Source organism: Phacochoerus africanus, chromosome 4 (genome assembly GCF_016906955.1).
Source record: "Phacochoerus africanus isolate WHEZ1 chromosome 4, ROS_Pafr_v1, whole genome shotgun sequence".
Lineage (NCBI taxonomy): Eukaryota > Metazoa > Chordata > Mammalia > Artiodactyla > Suidae > Phacochoerus > Phacochoerus africanus.
This window is the reverse complement of record NC_062547.1, coordinates 74,905,904-74,923,263: the sequence shown is the minus strand read 5'-3', so window position 1 is coordinate 74,923,263 and position 17,360 is coordinate 74,905,904. Positions and strand designations below refer to the sequence as shown.

At 51.8% G+C, this 17,360-nt stretch overlaps 1 protein-coding gene across 2 annotated transcripts; it reads right to left on the bottom strand.

The window, feature by feature from the left end:
* Nucleotides 1-593: 593 nt before the first annotated feature.
* DAPK3 (death associated protein kinase 3) lies at nucleotides 594-17,298 on the bottom strand. 2 transcript variants are annotated; one of them, XM_047777506.1, is made up of 9 exons: nucleotides 17,186-17,298; nucleotides 16,068-16,214; nucleotides 7,955-8,315; nucleotides 7,593-7,722; nucleotides 7,277-7,325; nucleotides 6,598-6,624; nucleotides 5,282-5,434; nucleotides 3,143-3,188; nucleotides 594-2,678 (listed from the first exon to the last, which is right to left on the bottom strand). In XM_047777506.1, the coding sequence occupies exons 2-9, from the start codon at nucleotides 16,127-16,129 to the stop codon at nucleotides 2,142-2,144; spliced, it is 1,365 nt and encodes a 454-aa protein (XP_047633462.1). In that variant the 5' UTR covers nucleotides 16,130-16,214; nucleotides 17,186-17,298; the 3' UTR covers nucleotides 594-2,141. The 2 variants fall into 2 exon arrangements, with proteins under 2 accessions (XP_047633462.1, XP_047633463.1); XM_047777507.1 differs by lacking the exon at nucleotides 17,186-17,298 and adding an exon at nucleotides 8,502-8,604.
* Nucleotides 17,299-17,360: the final 62 nt, after the last annotated feature.

The following is a 17,360-nucleotide window of genomic DNA, read 5'->3' as shown; positions in this document are numbered from 1 at the left end:
TTGGAGCCACATTCCAGACCCAGAGGCCAGCAGTGGCAGCAGGAGGGACAAGGATGTCTTTTTCAGGAGTGCCCAAGCAGGGCAGGGGAGCCCATGTGCAACCTGGTCGTCTCAGGAGGAACAAAGGGGCCTCCCTTTGAAACCTCTCTGAGCCCACTCTGGCTGCCTGGAAGCCTCTATCCCATCAAAATGGAAAAAACAAAAACAAAAAAATCCAGGAGTTCCCTTCATGGCTCAGTGGTTCATGAACCCGACTAGGAACCATGAGCTGTGGTGTAGGTCACAGATGTGGATTGATCTCGCATTGCTGTGGCTGTGGTGTAGGCCGGCAGCTGTAGCTCTGATTTAACCCCAGCCTGGGAATCTCCATATGCCATGATTGCGCACTTAAAAAAAAAAAAAACCAAAACCCTCCAAAAAAAACCAAACAAGCCAGCTGAGTCCCAAGATCAAAGCAGACTCCAAGGTCCCCCAGGGGGGGGACAGGCAGTGGACAAAGGTAAGGAAACATAAGAGACTGGAAGGGCTGCAGCACCGGGGGACTGCAAAGGCTGGCCACCCCTGCCCCAGCCAGAGGACAGAGAAGAGCAGGATGCCAGGAAGCTGGGCTTTATTTCCTTTAGGCTGGCAACAGGCACATGCTTAGAGGCATGAACATCATACAATGGAGCTTGTGAAGGGTATACAGAAGAACCAGGCATCCCCTGTGCCAGCTCCGCGACTAGGTCTCAAGGCTCTCCTCAGCTCCCCATGGTTGTGAAGCCTAAGCCCTGAGCCTGTCAGAGTCACAGCAGGAGTACCCACCCACCTGCCCGGCTCCCCCCTTGCACTCCTCTCAGGCTAAGGGGGGCATGGGGACTGCTGTACAGGGATCCCTTGATTAACCCAACCAGCAGCAGAGAACTCAGCTCAGAGCAGTCACCACCAGGGACCCACACCTCAGTCAAGCCTGGCTCATAGGGCACTTCCTCTTACACGCAAAACCATGCTCGAGGGCAGCACCTAGTGGTGCGCAGCAGCAATGCCTGCTGAAACCCAGGACTCAACCTTATGGTCCCATAAGCTCCCCAAGGCTCCACCCATCAACAGGTCCCTAAACATGCCAGCGGAGGCAATCAAGGCAGCACAGAGCTTGGGAGGGGCCCAGGGGGGGGGGGGAATCAGGACATAAGTTCTGGGGCTCTCCAGGGAGAGGACGCTGGGAATGCAGGCCTCTAGCAATCACTTCGGGGGCCCAAGAAGTCCTGGCCTGAGGCAGCACTGGAGAAGGGAGTGAGATGGGGCAGCGCTGGAGACTAGGCAAGGGTAGGACCCTGGCTGATGGCTCTAGCGAGTCAGGGCTGTGCACTATCAAGGTGCTAGAGAGAAAGGGATGGTTCCATAGCCCACCAGTTGGTGGGGCACTCCAGGGTGCCTGGCTCTTCACTCTCTTCCCTACCCCCAATGGAGACTCAGCTTTGCAGCTGTTTCCTTTACTGCATGTGGGCACCATGCCCCGCCACACGCTACCAAAACCACCCTCAGACCAACATCTCCTTGAGGGCTAGATCATCCCTTCAGCTATGGCCCTGGTGCCCAGCCCTGGACTGGGGGCCCTGTGAGGGGCTGGGGATATGAAGATCCAGGCTCAGAGGCCACCTCACCACCAACCCTGGAGGAGGAGCTGGTGTGTCCCTGAAGCCCCTCAAATTCTGACCACTGTGGCGAGCCCCAGGCATTCACAGACCATACCACCCCGCCACCCCCCCCCCCCCGCCCAACTCAGGCCTTGGACATAAACGATGCTTGGCCATGCACATGAGACAACTGTGTCCGCCATGGCCAGTCCCCTCTTGGAGATGCCAACCCCTTGAAAATTCCCAAAGTGATGCTGCCTTGGAAGTCCCCAGAGTTAATCCTGCAGGAGGGAGGAGCTGACCTGGGGGGGACACAGGTGGTACAGAAAGGGTCCAGATCAACAACATCCTCCCCAGGCAGAGCCAGGCCAAGACACTGCCTTGGCTATTAATTCCTGGGACCACGGAGTCCATCCCAGCCCAGTGCTCCTCCTAGCTGGGCCTCCAGCCTGGGGGCCCTCCAGGGCCACACTAGAGTGACAGGGGCTTCACCCAGGCTGCAGGACACTGTCCCCCCGAGCAGCCCTAGCGGAGGCTGCACTCCCCACCCTGCAGCTTCTCCTGCTCCATGGCACGCACCAGATCCTGCACAAACCGCATCTCAGAGGCCACCTGCTTGGCCAGTGCCTCGTAGCGGTTCTCAAGGCGGCTAAAGCGCCGCTTGAGCCCACTGGCCCCCAGCAGGGCACCCTTGGCCTCCTCCTGGGCCTGCCGCTGGAGCGCCTCGGTCTTGTGCAGCTCCTGGCGCAGCCGCCGCAGGTCCTGGCCGATGCTCTCATTCTCCTCACGGTACCAGGCCTCCTTCTCCTCATAGATAGCTGTCAGCGCCTCGATGTCCTCATGGAACAGGCGTCTGCTATGCTCAAGCCCTCGAAGGCCCTCCTCAGCCGCTGCCACCTCCTCCAGCACCTTGGAGAAGCGCTCGAAGTTGATGTAGGTGTTGTTGGGGGGCATGCTGGAGTGCGATTTGATAGTGTACTCCTTGAGGCGGGCAGTCTTTAGGCGCCGGCGCTCAGGCTTCCGGCTGCTGTCCTCACGACGCACATTCCGCCGCCGGATCGCCTGCAGCGGGAGAGGAAGGGAATCAGACCAGGGTCTCAGAGGCAGTGTCCCCAGAGTCTTCTCTGGCCCTCCACTCGCTTTGGTAAATCAAATTTTATTAGTTCACAGCTATGCCCCTTCACATACATATGGTCCTGGCACTTTCTGGCTCTGATGGCCCAGGCGAGAATTGATGGCAGCCTATGGAGTGCCAGAGACCACGGCCAAAAACATTCACCCTCTGGCTCTTTCAGAAGGTTGCCAACCCTAACCCTGGCCTGGAGGTGACCCTTCCTGGGAAGTTTCTGGGGACAGAGCCCTGAAGGGAGCTATGGATGCCAGCTGGTGTTTCAGTGAGACGGCACCAACACACTGATGCACATCTGGGGCCCCGCACTGCCCAGGCCCACTCCCTGGGGACCCTCCCCCACACTGAGGCTGATCACACCAGCCATGCCTATGTAAGGGCAGCCCCACCGCCTCACCTTGATCCAGGAATGCTCCAGGCTCTGAGCGATGGTCATTCTCCTCCTGGAAGAACCACCACCCCCAACGCTAGTTAGTTGCACGTTGGCCATATGCACTGACCTCCCCAATGTAAAGACCATGAAGGAGTAGTCTAGGCTCTTCCTTACTGCAGCCCCGGCTCTCAGCCCCACCTACGGCTAGCTAGCTCAAATACTTGCCCCTGGGGACCCATCAAGTCCCTAAAGTCACCCCACAGCCCAGCAGCAAGTCCCTGAAATGACCATGAAAAGTAGAGACAAAATTAAGAGCTTCCACTCTGCTCAGCCAACCACGAAGAGCCAGTTGTAAAGAGCCTGGGGGTGGGGGTCTCCATGTTTTCTGAGGGATTCGGGTTTTGGTGGGGTTTTTTTGTCTGTTTTTTTTTTTTTTTTTTTTTTTTTTTTGGTTTTCAGGGCCGCACCTGTAGCATATGGAAATTCCCAGGCTAGGGGTTGAAGCAGAGCTACAGCTGCCAGCCTATGCCACAGCCATAGCAACACAGGATCCAAGTCTCGTTGGTGACCTACACCACAGCTCATGGCAACACCGGATTCCTGACCCATTGAGTGAGGCCACGGATCAAACCTGCATCCTCATGGATCCTAGCTGGATTTGTTTCCACTGCGCCACAATGGGAACTCCTTCTGAAGGTTTGTATTAAGTGTTGAGACCTAATACTGGGGTCCCACAGCTCAGGCACTTGGGGATGAATGTGGCTGATGGGAGCACATCTGTGTGTATGAGAGCTCCATGCTAACAGTATTTTTAGTTTTATCCTAGGGAAAAAAAGGGCAAATAATAATCTGGAATTTCTTTTTTTGGCCACACTCATAGCATATGAAAATTCCCAAGCCAGGGAGTTCCCGTCTTGGCTCAGTGGTTAACAAAACCAACTAGGAACCATGAGGTTGCGGGTTCGATCCCTGGCCTCGCTCAGTGGATTAAGGATCCGGTGTTGCCGTGGGCTGTGGTGTAGGTCACAGACTTGGCTCGGATCTGGCATTGCTGTGGCTCTGGTGTAGGCCGGTGGCAACAGCTCCGATTAGACTCCTAGCCTGGGAACCTCCACATGCCGTGGGTGCAGCCCTAGAAAAGACAGAAAGACAAAAAAATTAAAAAATAAGAAAATTCCCAGGCCAGGGACTAAACTAAACCATAGCAGCAACATGAGCCCCTGCAGTGACAATGGTAGATCCTTTACCTGCTGCACCACAAAGGAACTCTCAATAATCTGGAATTTTATATGAAACTTCCTATCTTAAACATTAGCAACAAATTAAAAAAGCTTTGGGGTTCCCATTGTGGCTCAGCAGTAAGGATCCCAACTAGTATCCATGAGGATGCAGGTTCAATCCCCGGCCTCACTCAGTGGGTTAAGGATCTGGTGTGGCTGTGAGCTGTAGCGTAGGTCACCAACACGGCTCGGATACCTTATTGCTGTGTCTGTGGCGTAGGCCGGCAGCTGCAGCTCCAATTCAACCCCTAACCTGGGAACCACCATATGCCACAGGTGCAGCCCTAAAAAAGACAAAAAAAAAAACCCCTCTTAAGACACAGCTTGTGAGTTCCCTGGTAGCCCAGTTGTTAAGGATCTGGCGTTATCACTGCTGTGGCTTGGGTTCAATCCCTGACCCAGAAACTTTGCCACATGTGGTGAAAAAAAAAGACAGATTTCAGAGTTCCTGTCGTGGCTCAGTGGTTAACGAATACAACTAGGAACCATGAGGTTGCAGGTTCAATCCCTGGCCTTGCTTAGTGGGCTAAGGATTTGGCATTGCCGTGAGCTGTGGTGTAGGTCGCAGATGTGGCTCAGATCTGGCATTGCTGTGGCCCTGGCATAGGCTGGTGGCAACAGCTCCAATTAGACTCCTAGCCTGGGAATCTTCATATGCTGCGGCAGCGGCCCAAGAAATGGCAAAAAGACAAAAAAAGACAGGTTTTTAAGAGAGCCAACATATGCCTTCTATGTGCTATCCAGCCCAAAGCAGAAGTCACACTCAATAGGCAGTTACAGGGAGGTGGCAGTTTGGATTGACGTGTTACGTGTCACCTGTCCACAGCCAGTGCCCATTCTGGGGGACTTTCCTGGCCTTCCCTGCCCAGCCTTGTACCCTTACTTGGGGTCTTTGACAAGCAGCCGGCGGATGAAGTCCTTGGCCAGCTCACTGGTGTTGCTAAAGTACTCCTCATCAAAGTCATAGTTCACGGCAGAGATGTTGGTCAGGGTCTCCTGCTTGGTCTCACCCAAGAAAGGGGATGCACCACTCAAGCTGCAAGATGGACACATGGCTCAGTGGGGCCAGATGGCCCTGCAGACACCTCACATTCAGGCTTCCCAGGCCACCACCCAGTTCCACCGTGCCTGGTATGGAGCCAGATGAGAAGGAAGGATGACACTGTTCCCTACAGCCATGCCTGGCCACTAACCAGGAGACAGTGAAAATCTACTGCCCAGCCACTGACAGGCCCTAAAAGGAGAGGGCAGAAGTCTCCACAGAAACTCAATGTATCTACAAAGACACACAGTCTTGAAGCACCTCCCCTGAAGCATTTGGCAGTTACAGGGAAGCAGCTAACTTTCCAGGGGAGTCCTGGTCAACACAGCAGCAGCACGTGATCACGGGGCACAGTCATGGATGACGGCACAGATGCTGCGTGTCTTTCTGACAAGCTGTGCTGAGGCCACAACACCACCATGGGGGTTCTGGGCATGTGACACTGTGACTTATGGTAAGAAACATATATTTAGTCTTAAATCCTGTCCTCAGGCACAGAAACCCTAAAGCCCTCGTAACTTCTTAAAACCCAAGGTAGGAACCTCTTTTGTTATAATACTCGGTCTTTTCTGTTTCTTGAAATAGCCCCAGAAAATAGAGCTGAAAGAATTATGTTTTGTTATTCACAACAGGCCCCTTCCAACCACACCTGAGTTGAGGTACCAATGAGGTGACTTTGGAAAGGCCCTAAGGAGGGAGCTGGTGGCCTGGGAACCAGCAATGGGATCAGAGGGAATCTTCATCATCACCCCTGACATCCAGGGAGGGGAGGGGCTGGAGGCTGTTAATTGGCAATGGCCTGTGATTTAATCAACTGTGCCAACGAGCGGCCAGCCTGTGGACAAGAGAGGCAACGCAGTCCTGGTACAAGACCTCACACAGTTATTTCATACAAGGGTGGGGCTGGCAAACTCCTTCTGCAAAGGGGCAGATGGCCTTCTGAAATCTCTGGAACATACCTCTCTCTCTGGCACAAATTCATTCATTCACTCATGCATTCGTCCATCCACCCAGAGTTCATTAAGCACTGCAAGAGGTCAGAGCACCAGGGGTCCTGCATTCTGTTCTGCTCGCTGTCCCCATACAGAAGCCTCCCGACCCTCCTCCTGACCTAGCAGGGCCCCAAGACAGGCAGGAAGCACCAAGCAGGTACTTACAGGATGTAGGTGATGACGCCAATGCTCCTGGAGGAGAACACACAGAAACCAGGATCACCTCAGCTGCAGACACAGCACCCTGACCCTCAGAGTCCTAAGATGGCTGGGAGCCCAGAGCCCAAGGCTCTTAAGCCAGGTAGGTGGGAGGCCCATCAGCCCCAAGGACCCTCCCCCTCCAGGGTCTACACAGCCCCCATTGAGTCCCTTGCTCTGTTCTGAGGTCTTAGGACTGGACACTGAAGCACTTCTAGCCACACCTTTCTGTCCAGGCTCCAAAATGGCTGGGGTCAGGGTGGGGAAGACAGAGCTCAAGGGCCCAATGGACCATGCGGCAGGTGTGGAGCCCTCTATGGGGCAGCTGCGGCCATGGGTGGGGCTGGAAAACTGTTTCTACAAAGGGGCAGATGGCAAGTATTTCAGGCTTTTTGGGCCACAAACAGTCTGGAGTCTATTTTTAAAAACTCTTCAAAACTGTCAGAACCATTCCTAGCTCGTGGGCCTGGGTAGTTTGCCAACCCCAGTTCTAAGCTAACTGTCTATCCTTCTCCCACCCCACAGCTCCAGGACCAGGAGCTATACCCTAGCCTACAGCTGTGACCTGGTAGCCCCTGGGGACAGGTGGGTGAGTCCCTGAGGAGAAGGGACATGGGCAGCCCTGGCCCTGCTGGCCACCACTCACCACATGTCTGCCTCCAGACCCAGGGGCTCATAGTTGACGATCTCGGGAGCTGCAGAGACAGGGAGAGAGGGTCAAGCCAGGCCCTGGGTGTATCTAATGGGGCGCCAGGGACACAGCCAAAGCAGGCAGCATAACTCACTCGAGTGCGAGCACAAGTGGGCAAGGCCGGCTCTAGGCCAGTAAAGTTGGGATGGTGACAGCACCAAGCAGAAGCCTTAAGCCCTCTGTGCCCAGCTTTGGGGACAGGAAGGGATCTGCCTCGCCCCATGCCAACTGGAAATCCTCCAGTGACCCCCAAGACCATATCAGGCCTTACCCACAAACTCTGGGGTGCCAAAGATGTTCTTGAACTCATTCCCTGCTTCAATCTTGTGGGCGATGCCAAAGTCGATGAGCTTGATCCGCGGGTTAGGCACATTCTTGTCCAGGAGCATGATATTCTCCGGCTGAGGGGAAGGCGGAAAGGCAGGGTGCTGGGCAGAGGGCTCTGCTGCTGCTGGCCCAGGCAGCCAACCCAGGGTGTGGGGTGTGGGCAGGCTGACCCCCAGACATCTGTCTCCTCCACGCCCTGGGCAGGGACATCCTACACTAAGGAGAGGTGGACCTGCTCAGCCCCTATCCTCACCCGCTCCAGCCAGGTCGGTCCCTAGGTCTGTCCTGAAGGCCCAGCAGGCTCACCTTGAGGTCGAAGTGAGCAATGCGCTTGGAGTGCAGGTAGTGGACGCCGTCCAGGATCTGCTTGAGGAACTGAGTGGCCTCGTCCTCCGTCAGCGACTCCTTCTCTGCCAGGAAGTCGAAGAGCTCCCCACCTGAGACCAGCTCCAGGATGAGGACCACGTCGGTCTTGTTCTCAAAGATGTCATGGAGCGTGATGATATTGGGGTGTCGGATCTCCCGCAGGATGTTCACCTCCCGCTCGATCTCTTCCCGGCTGACCCCCCGCCGGCTGGATGACAGGCGGCGCTTCTTGATGAACTTGGCCGCATACTCCTTCCCGGTGCCTTTCTGCCGGCATTTCCGCACAATTGCAAACTGGCCGCTGTGGGAACAAAGTGGGGGGGGGTGGCAGTCGCTGAAAGGGACCCAGGACACTGCTTGGATGATGCAACCTTCTGGGACAGCTCAGCTCAGCTCCTGGCACCACACACATGGCATGTCCCCACCACCTGGAGAAGGCACACCTCTGCCACGGGATGCCCACACGTGAGTGCAAAGCAGCACTCACCTGCCTGGCGTTTCTGCGGCAATGAAAGAACAGAAATGGCTCCACATTTATCAAAAGGGAGGTGGAATCCATCATGGTAAGTCCAGTGGAATTTTACACAGTCCTGACAAGAAAAACACCGTGAAGACCTGCTCAGGGAAAAAATCTGCAGAATAACATGAGGAATGAGAACTTTCTGCTTAAAAAAGAAAGGTATGGAGTTCCCGTTGTGGCGCAGTGGTTAACGAATCTGACTAGGAACCATGAGGTTGCAGGTTCCGTCCCTGCCCGTTGCTTAGTGAGTTAAGGATCTGGCGTTGCCGTGAGCTGTGGTGTGGGTCACAGACGCGACTCAGATCCTGCGTTGCTGTGGCTCTGGTATAGGCTGGTGGCTACAGCTCCGATTCGACCCCTAGCCTGGGAGCCTCCATATGCTGTGGGAGTGGCCCAAGAAATGTCAAAAAAAAAAAGACAAAAAGGAGTTCCCGTCGTGGCGCAGTGGTTAACGAATCCAACTAGGAACCATGAGGTTGCGGGTTCAATCCCTGCCCTTGCTCAGTGGGTTAACGATCCGGCATTGCCGTGAGCTGTGGTGTAGGTTGCAGACGTGGCTCGGATCCCGCCTTGCTGTGGCTCTGGCGTAGGCCGGGGGCTGCAGCTCAGATTCAACCCCTAGCCTGGGAATGGGCCCAAAGAAATAGCAAAAAAGACAAAAAAAAAAGGTACATACTGTACCCACATATACAGGTATGTTTACATGTATATGTGCAGGAAAAAAGGTCTGAGGGACACATCCAAAGCTGCGAGCAACAGACATCTCTGAGGAGCGAGACTGAGGGCAGGGAACTCAGGTTTTCACTTTTTATTTCCTAGAACCTGACTTTTCACAGCATATCTCATGAAAAAGGTAGAGTTCAAAAGAGCTTCTTGTTCAGTAGGCTAAGTAAAAGAAGTACACACATTCTCAAGAAAGGAGTGAGAATGTGGAAAAACTGGAACCTTGGTGCAGGGCTAGTAGGAAAGCAAAATGGGGCAGCTGCAGTGGGAAAGAGTCTGATGGGTCCTTAAAAGGTGAAACCTGGAGTTACCATCAGACCCAGGAATTCCATTCCACAGAAACTTCTTCACAGTGTTCACAGCAGCATGATTCATAGTAGCTAAAAGGTGGAAACAACGCAAATGTCCATCCACAGATGATAGATAAACAAAATGGGGTCCATCCACACACAGGAACATCACTTGGCCATGAAAAAGGAAAAAGCACAGACACTCAATGGAACTTGGGAACACGATGTTCTGTGAGAGAAGGACACACAGTATGAGATTCCATTCATATGAAACACCCAGAATAGGCAAACCTACAGAGACAAAGAGTAGGTTAGTGGTTACCAGGGGCTAAGGAGAGGGTTGACTGCTAATGGGAACAGGGTTTCCTTTAGGGATGATAAAAACATTCTGAGTTTTGTAGTGATGGTTGCAAAACTCTGTGAACATACCAAAGACTATTAAATTGTATACTTTAAATAAGCAGACTGTATGGTATGTGATTTAGAGAGAGAAATTCTATTTACTGCACTCTAGGAAGCTGTCCAATGTCCAAATTCTTCTGCTGTCTAGGAACTGAGTAAAACTTGCTTTCACTCAGGGGTTGACGGAAAGAGGCCAGAGGGTAAATATTTTAAACTTTATGGGCCATGTGTTCTCTGTCACAGTGCTTGTGTTTTTACAACCCTTTAAAAAAGTAAAAAACTGGAGTTCCCACTGTGGTGCCAGGAGCTGGGACGAGCTGTCCCAAAAGGATGCACTGTCTGAGTGGTGTCCTGGGTCACTGTGGCATCAGAGGTTCGGTCCCCAACCCGGCACAGAGGGTTAAGGATCAGGTACTGCTATAGCCGCGGCATAGGTCACAGCTACAGCTCAAATTCAATACCTGGCCTGGGAAGTTCCATGTGCTGCAAGTGTGCCATTTTAAAAAATTTTTTTAAAAACTAGGGAGTTCCTGTCATGGCTCAGCAGCTAACAAACCTGACTAGTATCCATGAGGACAAGGATTCCATCCCTGGCCTCGCTCAGTGGGTTAAAGGATCCAGCGTGGCCATGAACTGTGGTGTAGGTTACAGATGCAGCTTGGATCTGGTGCTGCTGTGGCTCTGGCATAGGCCAGCAGCTGCAGCTTCTATTTGACTCCTAGCCTGGGAACTTTCATATGTTGCAGGTGCAGCCCCAAAAAGCAAAAAAAAAAGTAAAGAGCCATCCAATATTCGTGGGTGGGCCATACTGAAGTGAACTAGAACCAGATGTGGCCCACAGGTCTGGGTCACACACCCTGGCTTTAAAAGGTCATATGAACACACATATAAGTAGAAAGACTAATTCTAAGTCGGAAGGCATATGTTTCAGACAAGAAACTTCAACCAGGCACCACCAGGGGTCAAGGGAAAGGAGACTGGGTGACTAAGTGACATCTCGTGGAAATGGGGGAATGAATGTAGAGGAAGGAATGGCAGAGATGGGCCTTGGGGGACAGGATGGATCTCTGAAGTTGGTAACAGTATAGGGAAGAAAGGCCAGGCAGAATGAGAGACAGGTGAGAGAGGGGTGCCCTGTAAACCAGCAGGGCCCTCAGAACAGCCGAGGGACCCCACAGGGGTGCCATGACCACCTGTAGCAGGCAAGCTCCTAAGCTGCTGCCTTTATGAGTATTGAGGCATGAAGGTACTCACAGTGGGCCACTGTGGACATGTTCCACACACATTTAGCTAGGTTAAGTTCAAGGTGGGCAAGTGGGAAGTGCAAATTACTATTAGTCCAGGTAGGCTAATAATGATCCATATCCAAATACCCAGAACCTGTGGACATGTCATCTCATGTGGCAGAGGGAACTTTGCAGGAGGGATTAAATTAAAGCCCCTGAAATGAGGATGATCCTGGATAAGCAGGGCGGGGCAGGGGGGTGGGGGAGACCAGAGTCGTCACAAGGATCCTTACAGGAGACAGAAGATGCTGTGCTGCTGGCTGTGAGGATGGAGGAAAGGGCCTCAAGCCAGGGATGCAGCACCTCTAGAAACTGGAAAAGGCAGGAACCCATTCTCCCCTGGGGCCTCCAGCGAAACCAACCCTACAGACCCACTTTGGACCCCTGACTGCCAAATCTTTATGATAATAAATAGGTGTTCATCTAAGCCACTAAATTGTGACAATTTGTTATAGCAGAAACAGGAAACTCAAACACTAACCTAAAAGCCAAGAGCACAAGTCAGAGGAGAAATGTCTAGGGTCCCAGAAGAATCTTCACCCCCTACTCCTCAAATCCATTACAGTGGTCCCCTGGGTAAGCTGCACTCCTGCCCCCCTCCACATCTTAGCTAACACTCCCTGTCCCCATCTTTCCCTCTCCCCTCTGCCTACATCAACAAAGGAAATTCTTCCAGGCCCACCTCCCCGCCTATGTCACCCCGAAGATAACAACATCAAATGCTGAGTGGTCACCATGTGCCAGGAACACTGGGCTAAGCACTGGGTGTGTGGCCTAATTCTCAAATATAAGGATTTTTTTTTTTTAACAAGTGCCCATACTTGTGGCATATGGAAGTTTCCGAGCCAGGGATCAAGCCACAGCCAAGTAGAAGCAACGCCATGTAGTTGTGTTGTGACCTACAAGAGAAGTCCTCAAATACAAGGATTTTTTTTTCCCTTTAGCTTTATTTCAAGCTGAACTAACAAATAAAGAAAAGTACTCTGCTGTATTATACAGGTAACTATATCTGTTCACTTGTGATGGAACACGATGGAGGATAATGTGAAAAAAAAATGTATATGGATGTATAGCTTGGTCACTTTGCTGTGCAACAGAAAACTGACAGAACATTGTAAATCAACAACAACAACAACAAAAAACTCTTGGGAACAGGGACAAAGACCTATTATGTGCTGTATTGTGTCCCGCCAGATCCTAACCCCCAAGACCTCAAAACATTACTACACGGATTTAGGGCCTTTAAAGAGATAATTTATTAAAATGAGGTCACTGGAGTGGGTCCTAATCCAATACAACTGGTGTCCTTATAAGAAGAAATTAGGACCCAAACATGCACAGAAGAGAAACCACATCAGGACACAGGGAGAAGACATCTGCCTACAGGATAAGGAGAGAGATCTCAGAGGGAACCAGTGCTCCTGACACCTCATCTTGGACTCCTAGCCTCCAGCACTGGGAGAGAATCCCTCTCCCATGTTCAATCCTGCAGGTCGAAGGCACTTTGTTCCATAGCCCGAGCTGACTAATACAGATGCACACACCACTCCACGGCATGGAAGCCAGACTGGATATCCACACTGACCAGCCACAGATTAATTTATTTCCCAGGATCATTCAGGTGACTTTAATTGGGAGGAAAGAACCCTTCATAGAGGAGTTCCTATCATGGCTCAGTGGTTAACAAACCCGACTAGTATCCATGAGGACACAGGTTCGATACCTGGCCTCGCTCAGTGGGTTAAAGATCCAGCATTGCCCTGTGCTGTGGTGCAGGCTGGCAGCTGCAGCTCCGATTTGATCCCTAGGCTGGGAACCTCCATATACCTCAGGCACAGCCCTAGAAAGACAAAAGACCAAAAAAAAAAAAAAAAACCTCTCCATAGATACCCACACACCCATACAAAGAAACTCATTCCCAGTTTATTCACCCCATGACTCCTGGGACGAGAAAACTCGATCCTACTTTACTTGAGGTCTGTGTCATCACAGTGATTCCCCAGGACAGTCAAGAATCAGACTTGGGAAAGATTCAGTTCTGCTCAAAACTGAATTCCAGGAGTTCCTATCGTGGCTCAGTGGTTAACGAATCCAACTAGGAACCATGAGGTTGCAGGTTCGATTCCTGGCCTTGCTCAGTGGGTTAAGGAACCGGCATTGCTGAGAGCTATGGTGTAGGTTGCAGACGAGGCTTGGATCCCGCGTTGCTATGGCTCTAGCGTAGGCCAGCGGCTACAGCTCCAATTCCATCCCTAGCCTGGGAACCTCCATACACCGCAGGAGCAGCCCAAGAAATGGCAAAAAGACAAAAAGACAAAAAACAAAAAACAAAACAAAACTGAATTCCAGTTGGATCCTGGCTCTGGAACCCAGAGCCCTCTCAAGGTGGCCAAAGTCAGAGGTGTCAAATGAACATCTCAAAGAAACTGGTGTTTGGGGTAGAAAGTTAACACACTCTTTACAATATGTGGGGCTAATCTCTGTTTGGACATCTGATAATGGGCCCGTTACCATGGTGGGTGGGTAGAAACCGACACCCATCTGTGATGCCAGCACACTTGGGCATTGTCTCCAGGTGTGAATCCTACCTGGCCATGTACTCTGTAAGACCCTGGGCAAGCTGCTTCCTGCTCTCAGCCTGTTTCTTTACCCATAATACAGAGATAATAATAGGTCCTGCCTGGTAGGGCCTTTCACAGATAAATGGAAGTATAACAAAAAATAGCCCAGGACACAGACGTACAAAGTTATACAAATTGCAGCATAGTATGCACAATGTTCTGTGACGTTAATCCTTCACCTCATGCATCTCTAATCCAATACAACTGGTATTGGATTAGAGATGCATGATACTAAGAAACTGAAACTGATACTAAGAATGTTTCAGATCATTACATAGGATAATGCTGTCCAAGATGGCAGCCCATTGGTCACAGGAAAGCTGTCAAGCCCAATGGAAATGAGATTTTCTATGAGAGTTCATGACACACCAGATTTCAAAGGCTTCACATCAAAAAAGGCTATAAACTAGAGTTCCCGTCGTGGCTCAGTGGTTAACGAATCCGACTAGGAACCATGAGGTTGCGGGTTCGGTCCCTGCCCTTGCTCAGTGGGTTAAAGGATCCGGCGTTGCCGTGAGCTGTGGCGTAGGTCGCAGACACGGCTCGGATCCCGCGTTGCTGTGGCTGTGGTATAGGCCGGCGGCTACAGCTCCAATTCGACCCCTAGCCTGGGAACCTCCATATGCCGCGGGAGCAGCCCTAGAAAAGGCAAAAAGACAAAAACAAACAAACAAACAAACAAAAAGGCTATAAACTACTTCATTAATAATTTTTTACGAGCATTCCCTGGTGGTCTAGTGGTTAGGACTTGGCACTTTCACCACTGCAGCCCAGGTTCAATCCCTGGTCTGGGAACTTAAATCTCACATCAAGCCATTGCATGCCACAGTCCCGTCCCCCAAAACAGTAATAATAAAAAATAATAAGAGTGATAGTAATTTTTTACAATGATCACGAGCAAAATGATAATAGTTTCATCTATTGGATGAAAAAATACATATTATTAAAATTATTAAAACTGATACAGTTACTAGAAAATTTCAATAAACTTCCTACATGGTTTGCACTGTATGAGTTACCTGGCTCTTTTTATTTATTTATATATTTGGCCTCACCCACGGCATGTGGAAGTTTCCTGGCCAGGGATAAAACCCACCCTGAAGTTGCAACCTGTGCCACAGTTGGGGCGATGCCAAATCCCTAACCCATTGCACCACAAGGGAACTTCCATGCCTGACTCTTTTTAATGGCTGCATGATATTCTATCCATGAGGCAATGGTGCTGTGACAGCCACTGAAGAGGCTTCCCATCTTTTGCTCACATAAAATCCTTACAGAAACTCTCTCCCTATTCCTAGATCCTTAGTCCCATGTACGTACTTTTACCACAGAATGAATTCCTGGGAGTGGAATCAGTGCATTAAAGGGAACAGACAGATTTTTGCTGACCTTCACCAAACTACTCTCAGCAGAAGGTCCTAATACATTTTTAACAACAGACTGTGGTATTTCTTTGGGGGTGGGGGAACAGCCTGCATTCTCTACCATCCTCACAGAGCAAATTCCTAAAAGGACTTCAGTATCCCAAATGAGCCCCATATACACTCCCAGCAAAGGCCTAATGAATAGCTCAGTTATTTACATTCCCTTCTGGTGACATCATGGGGCCAGCCAAGGCAGATCCAGGAGGACCAGCCAGCAGCAAACTCACCAAATAAGGTTTGAGGCTCTACGGTAAAAAGGATGGGGCCTGGCAGGTCTGAGGCAGAGGAGGGGAACTCCCAGGAGACGTTCCATGGCCCAGCAAGGCAGGAAATCAGCTGCCTGGCTGGACTGGGAAAACTCCGATCTTTCCCACAAGAATGCTAACAATTGGCAAGGGTGTGGGCCCAGACAGAAGGCCTTCCCTGGAAATGTATGACTGCCCAGGAGATTCAATTGCCTTCCACAACAGACAATTAAAGAGAGAGACAGACCTTTACCAACAAAACCTGCAAACACCTACTGCTCCCACATCATATGCTAGGCACTCTATTTAATGTGCCACTGGTGCTCAGTTGTTTCTCCACAAAGGAAATGCACAGAGGATGTCAGAGCAAGAATCCCAGGCTGGGACTGTCTGACTCCAAAGCCCAAACTCATTCCACAGCACAAGATACTAATTCATTCCTTCTTGGAGAGTTGGATGAAGGGCAAGAAAGGAGACACTCCCAGAAAACCCTGTAGCGCCTGTCTCCCCTCCCCTGATCCCTATCAGAGAGGACTGCTCACCTGCCCAGCTCCTCCCCCATCTCATAGTGGTCTTCCACATTTTCCTGCCTGAATGTGGACATGATGGCTGGTCTTCCTTCCACTCCAACGCCAGTCCAATCACAGTGGCCCAGGGACAGGACTTTAGACAGTTCTTTAGCTATGACCCTGGAGGAGACAGGGAAGTAGGAAAGGAGTGAGATGCCAGCTGTTACTTCTGGGTCAATGGAGTGACCTGCTCCCCCAAAATAGGTTTCACATCACACCACACTGAAATTCCACACTCCTTGTAGAAGGCACTTGCACTTGGTGAGTGGGGTACTTTCATGTGTCATCTCATTTAAATACCACACCACTTAGTGTTTGCCTCACTGTGCCACCTTCACCCCATAACTCCTACCAGACACATACCTCTGGTTCCCCAAACAGTGCCCCAGTCTTTCTCTGCCTCTCCCTCCTAGGCTTCTCCCAACTTGCTCATCCAGAGCCCCACACACTCCTGCAAGTTCCACCACACTCTTCACAGCCCCAAACCCTGGGCTCCCTGACTGCCTGCCAAACTTCCAGCACACTCCCATCCCCCTGCCAGTCAGCGACCTCAACCCCTCTTCCTTACCCACTACCCCTATGTGCCTTCCCCTCTTCCGCAGGTCTTTTAAGACCCTCTGCAGAGGCTTCCTCACCTCATCTCATGCTCTCCCCAAACCTGAATCCCCCAGAAGTTGGACTAGGGTCTCCAAGTTCCTGCAAGGCCCAGACCTACTCTTGCCTCCCCTTGACCTCCACCGTCCTAGCAAAATTAACTTCTTCCTCCTCACAGGCCCCCCTCCAGGTTTCAAAGGCCCCCAACTCCAGTCTCCGTATCCCAAACAGGGGCCCCGCAAAGGGTCACATCTGAGTCTCCTCCATCGTCTTTCGCCCCCAACTTTCTCCCAAGTTCCAAGGCTGCCTTCATTGACGGCTCGAAGGTCTCCCCAACCCCTAATGTCCCTGCTCCGGCGTCCCAGAGACCGCCACACCCCTCACAGGACCCGGCCCAGCTCCTCCTGCTTGGTCATCCCGAGAGTCCCCAAACGTTCCCCCTCAAGTCCCTCACGAGCCTCTCCACCCGCCAGCCTCGGACCGAGCCCACTTCATACCCTACTCAGCCCCGCGCCGCAGAACCTCTTCTCAGCAGCGACCGCCGCCACAGCTTCCTCCGGCCCAGCCGCCTTGGCCGCCGCGACACGCCAACCCGTGTGACGCCACCGCGCCCGACAGAGCCCGCCCCCAAGAGGCGGAACCCTCCGCCCATTGGTCACTGCGCCCGCCGCT

Coding starts and splice junctions, on each gene's coding strand:
- DAPK3 (XM_047777506.1), bottom strand. CDS start 16,129: ATGTCCACATTCAGGCAGGAAAATGTGGAAGACCACTATGAGATGGGG. Junction 7,723..7,954: donor TTGCTCACTTCGACCTCAAG/GTGAGCCTGCTG, acceptor CCTTCCCCTCAG/CCGGAGAATATCATGCTCCT. Junction 2,679..3,142: donor TGGAGCATTCCTGGATCAAG/GTGAGGCGGTGG, acceptor CTCCCGCTGCAG/GCGATCCGGCGGCGGAATGT.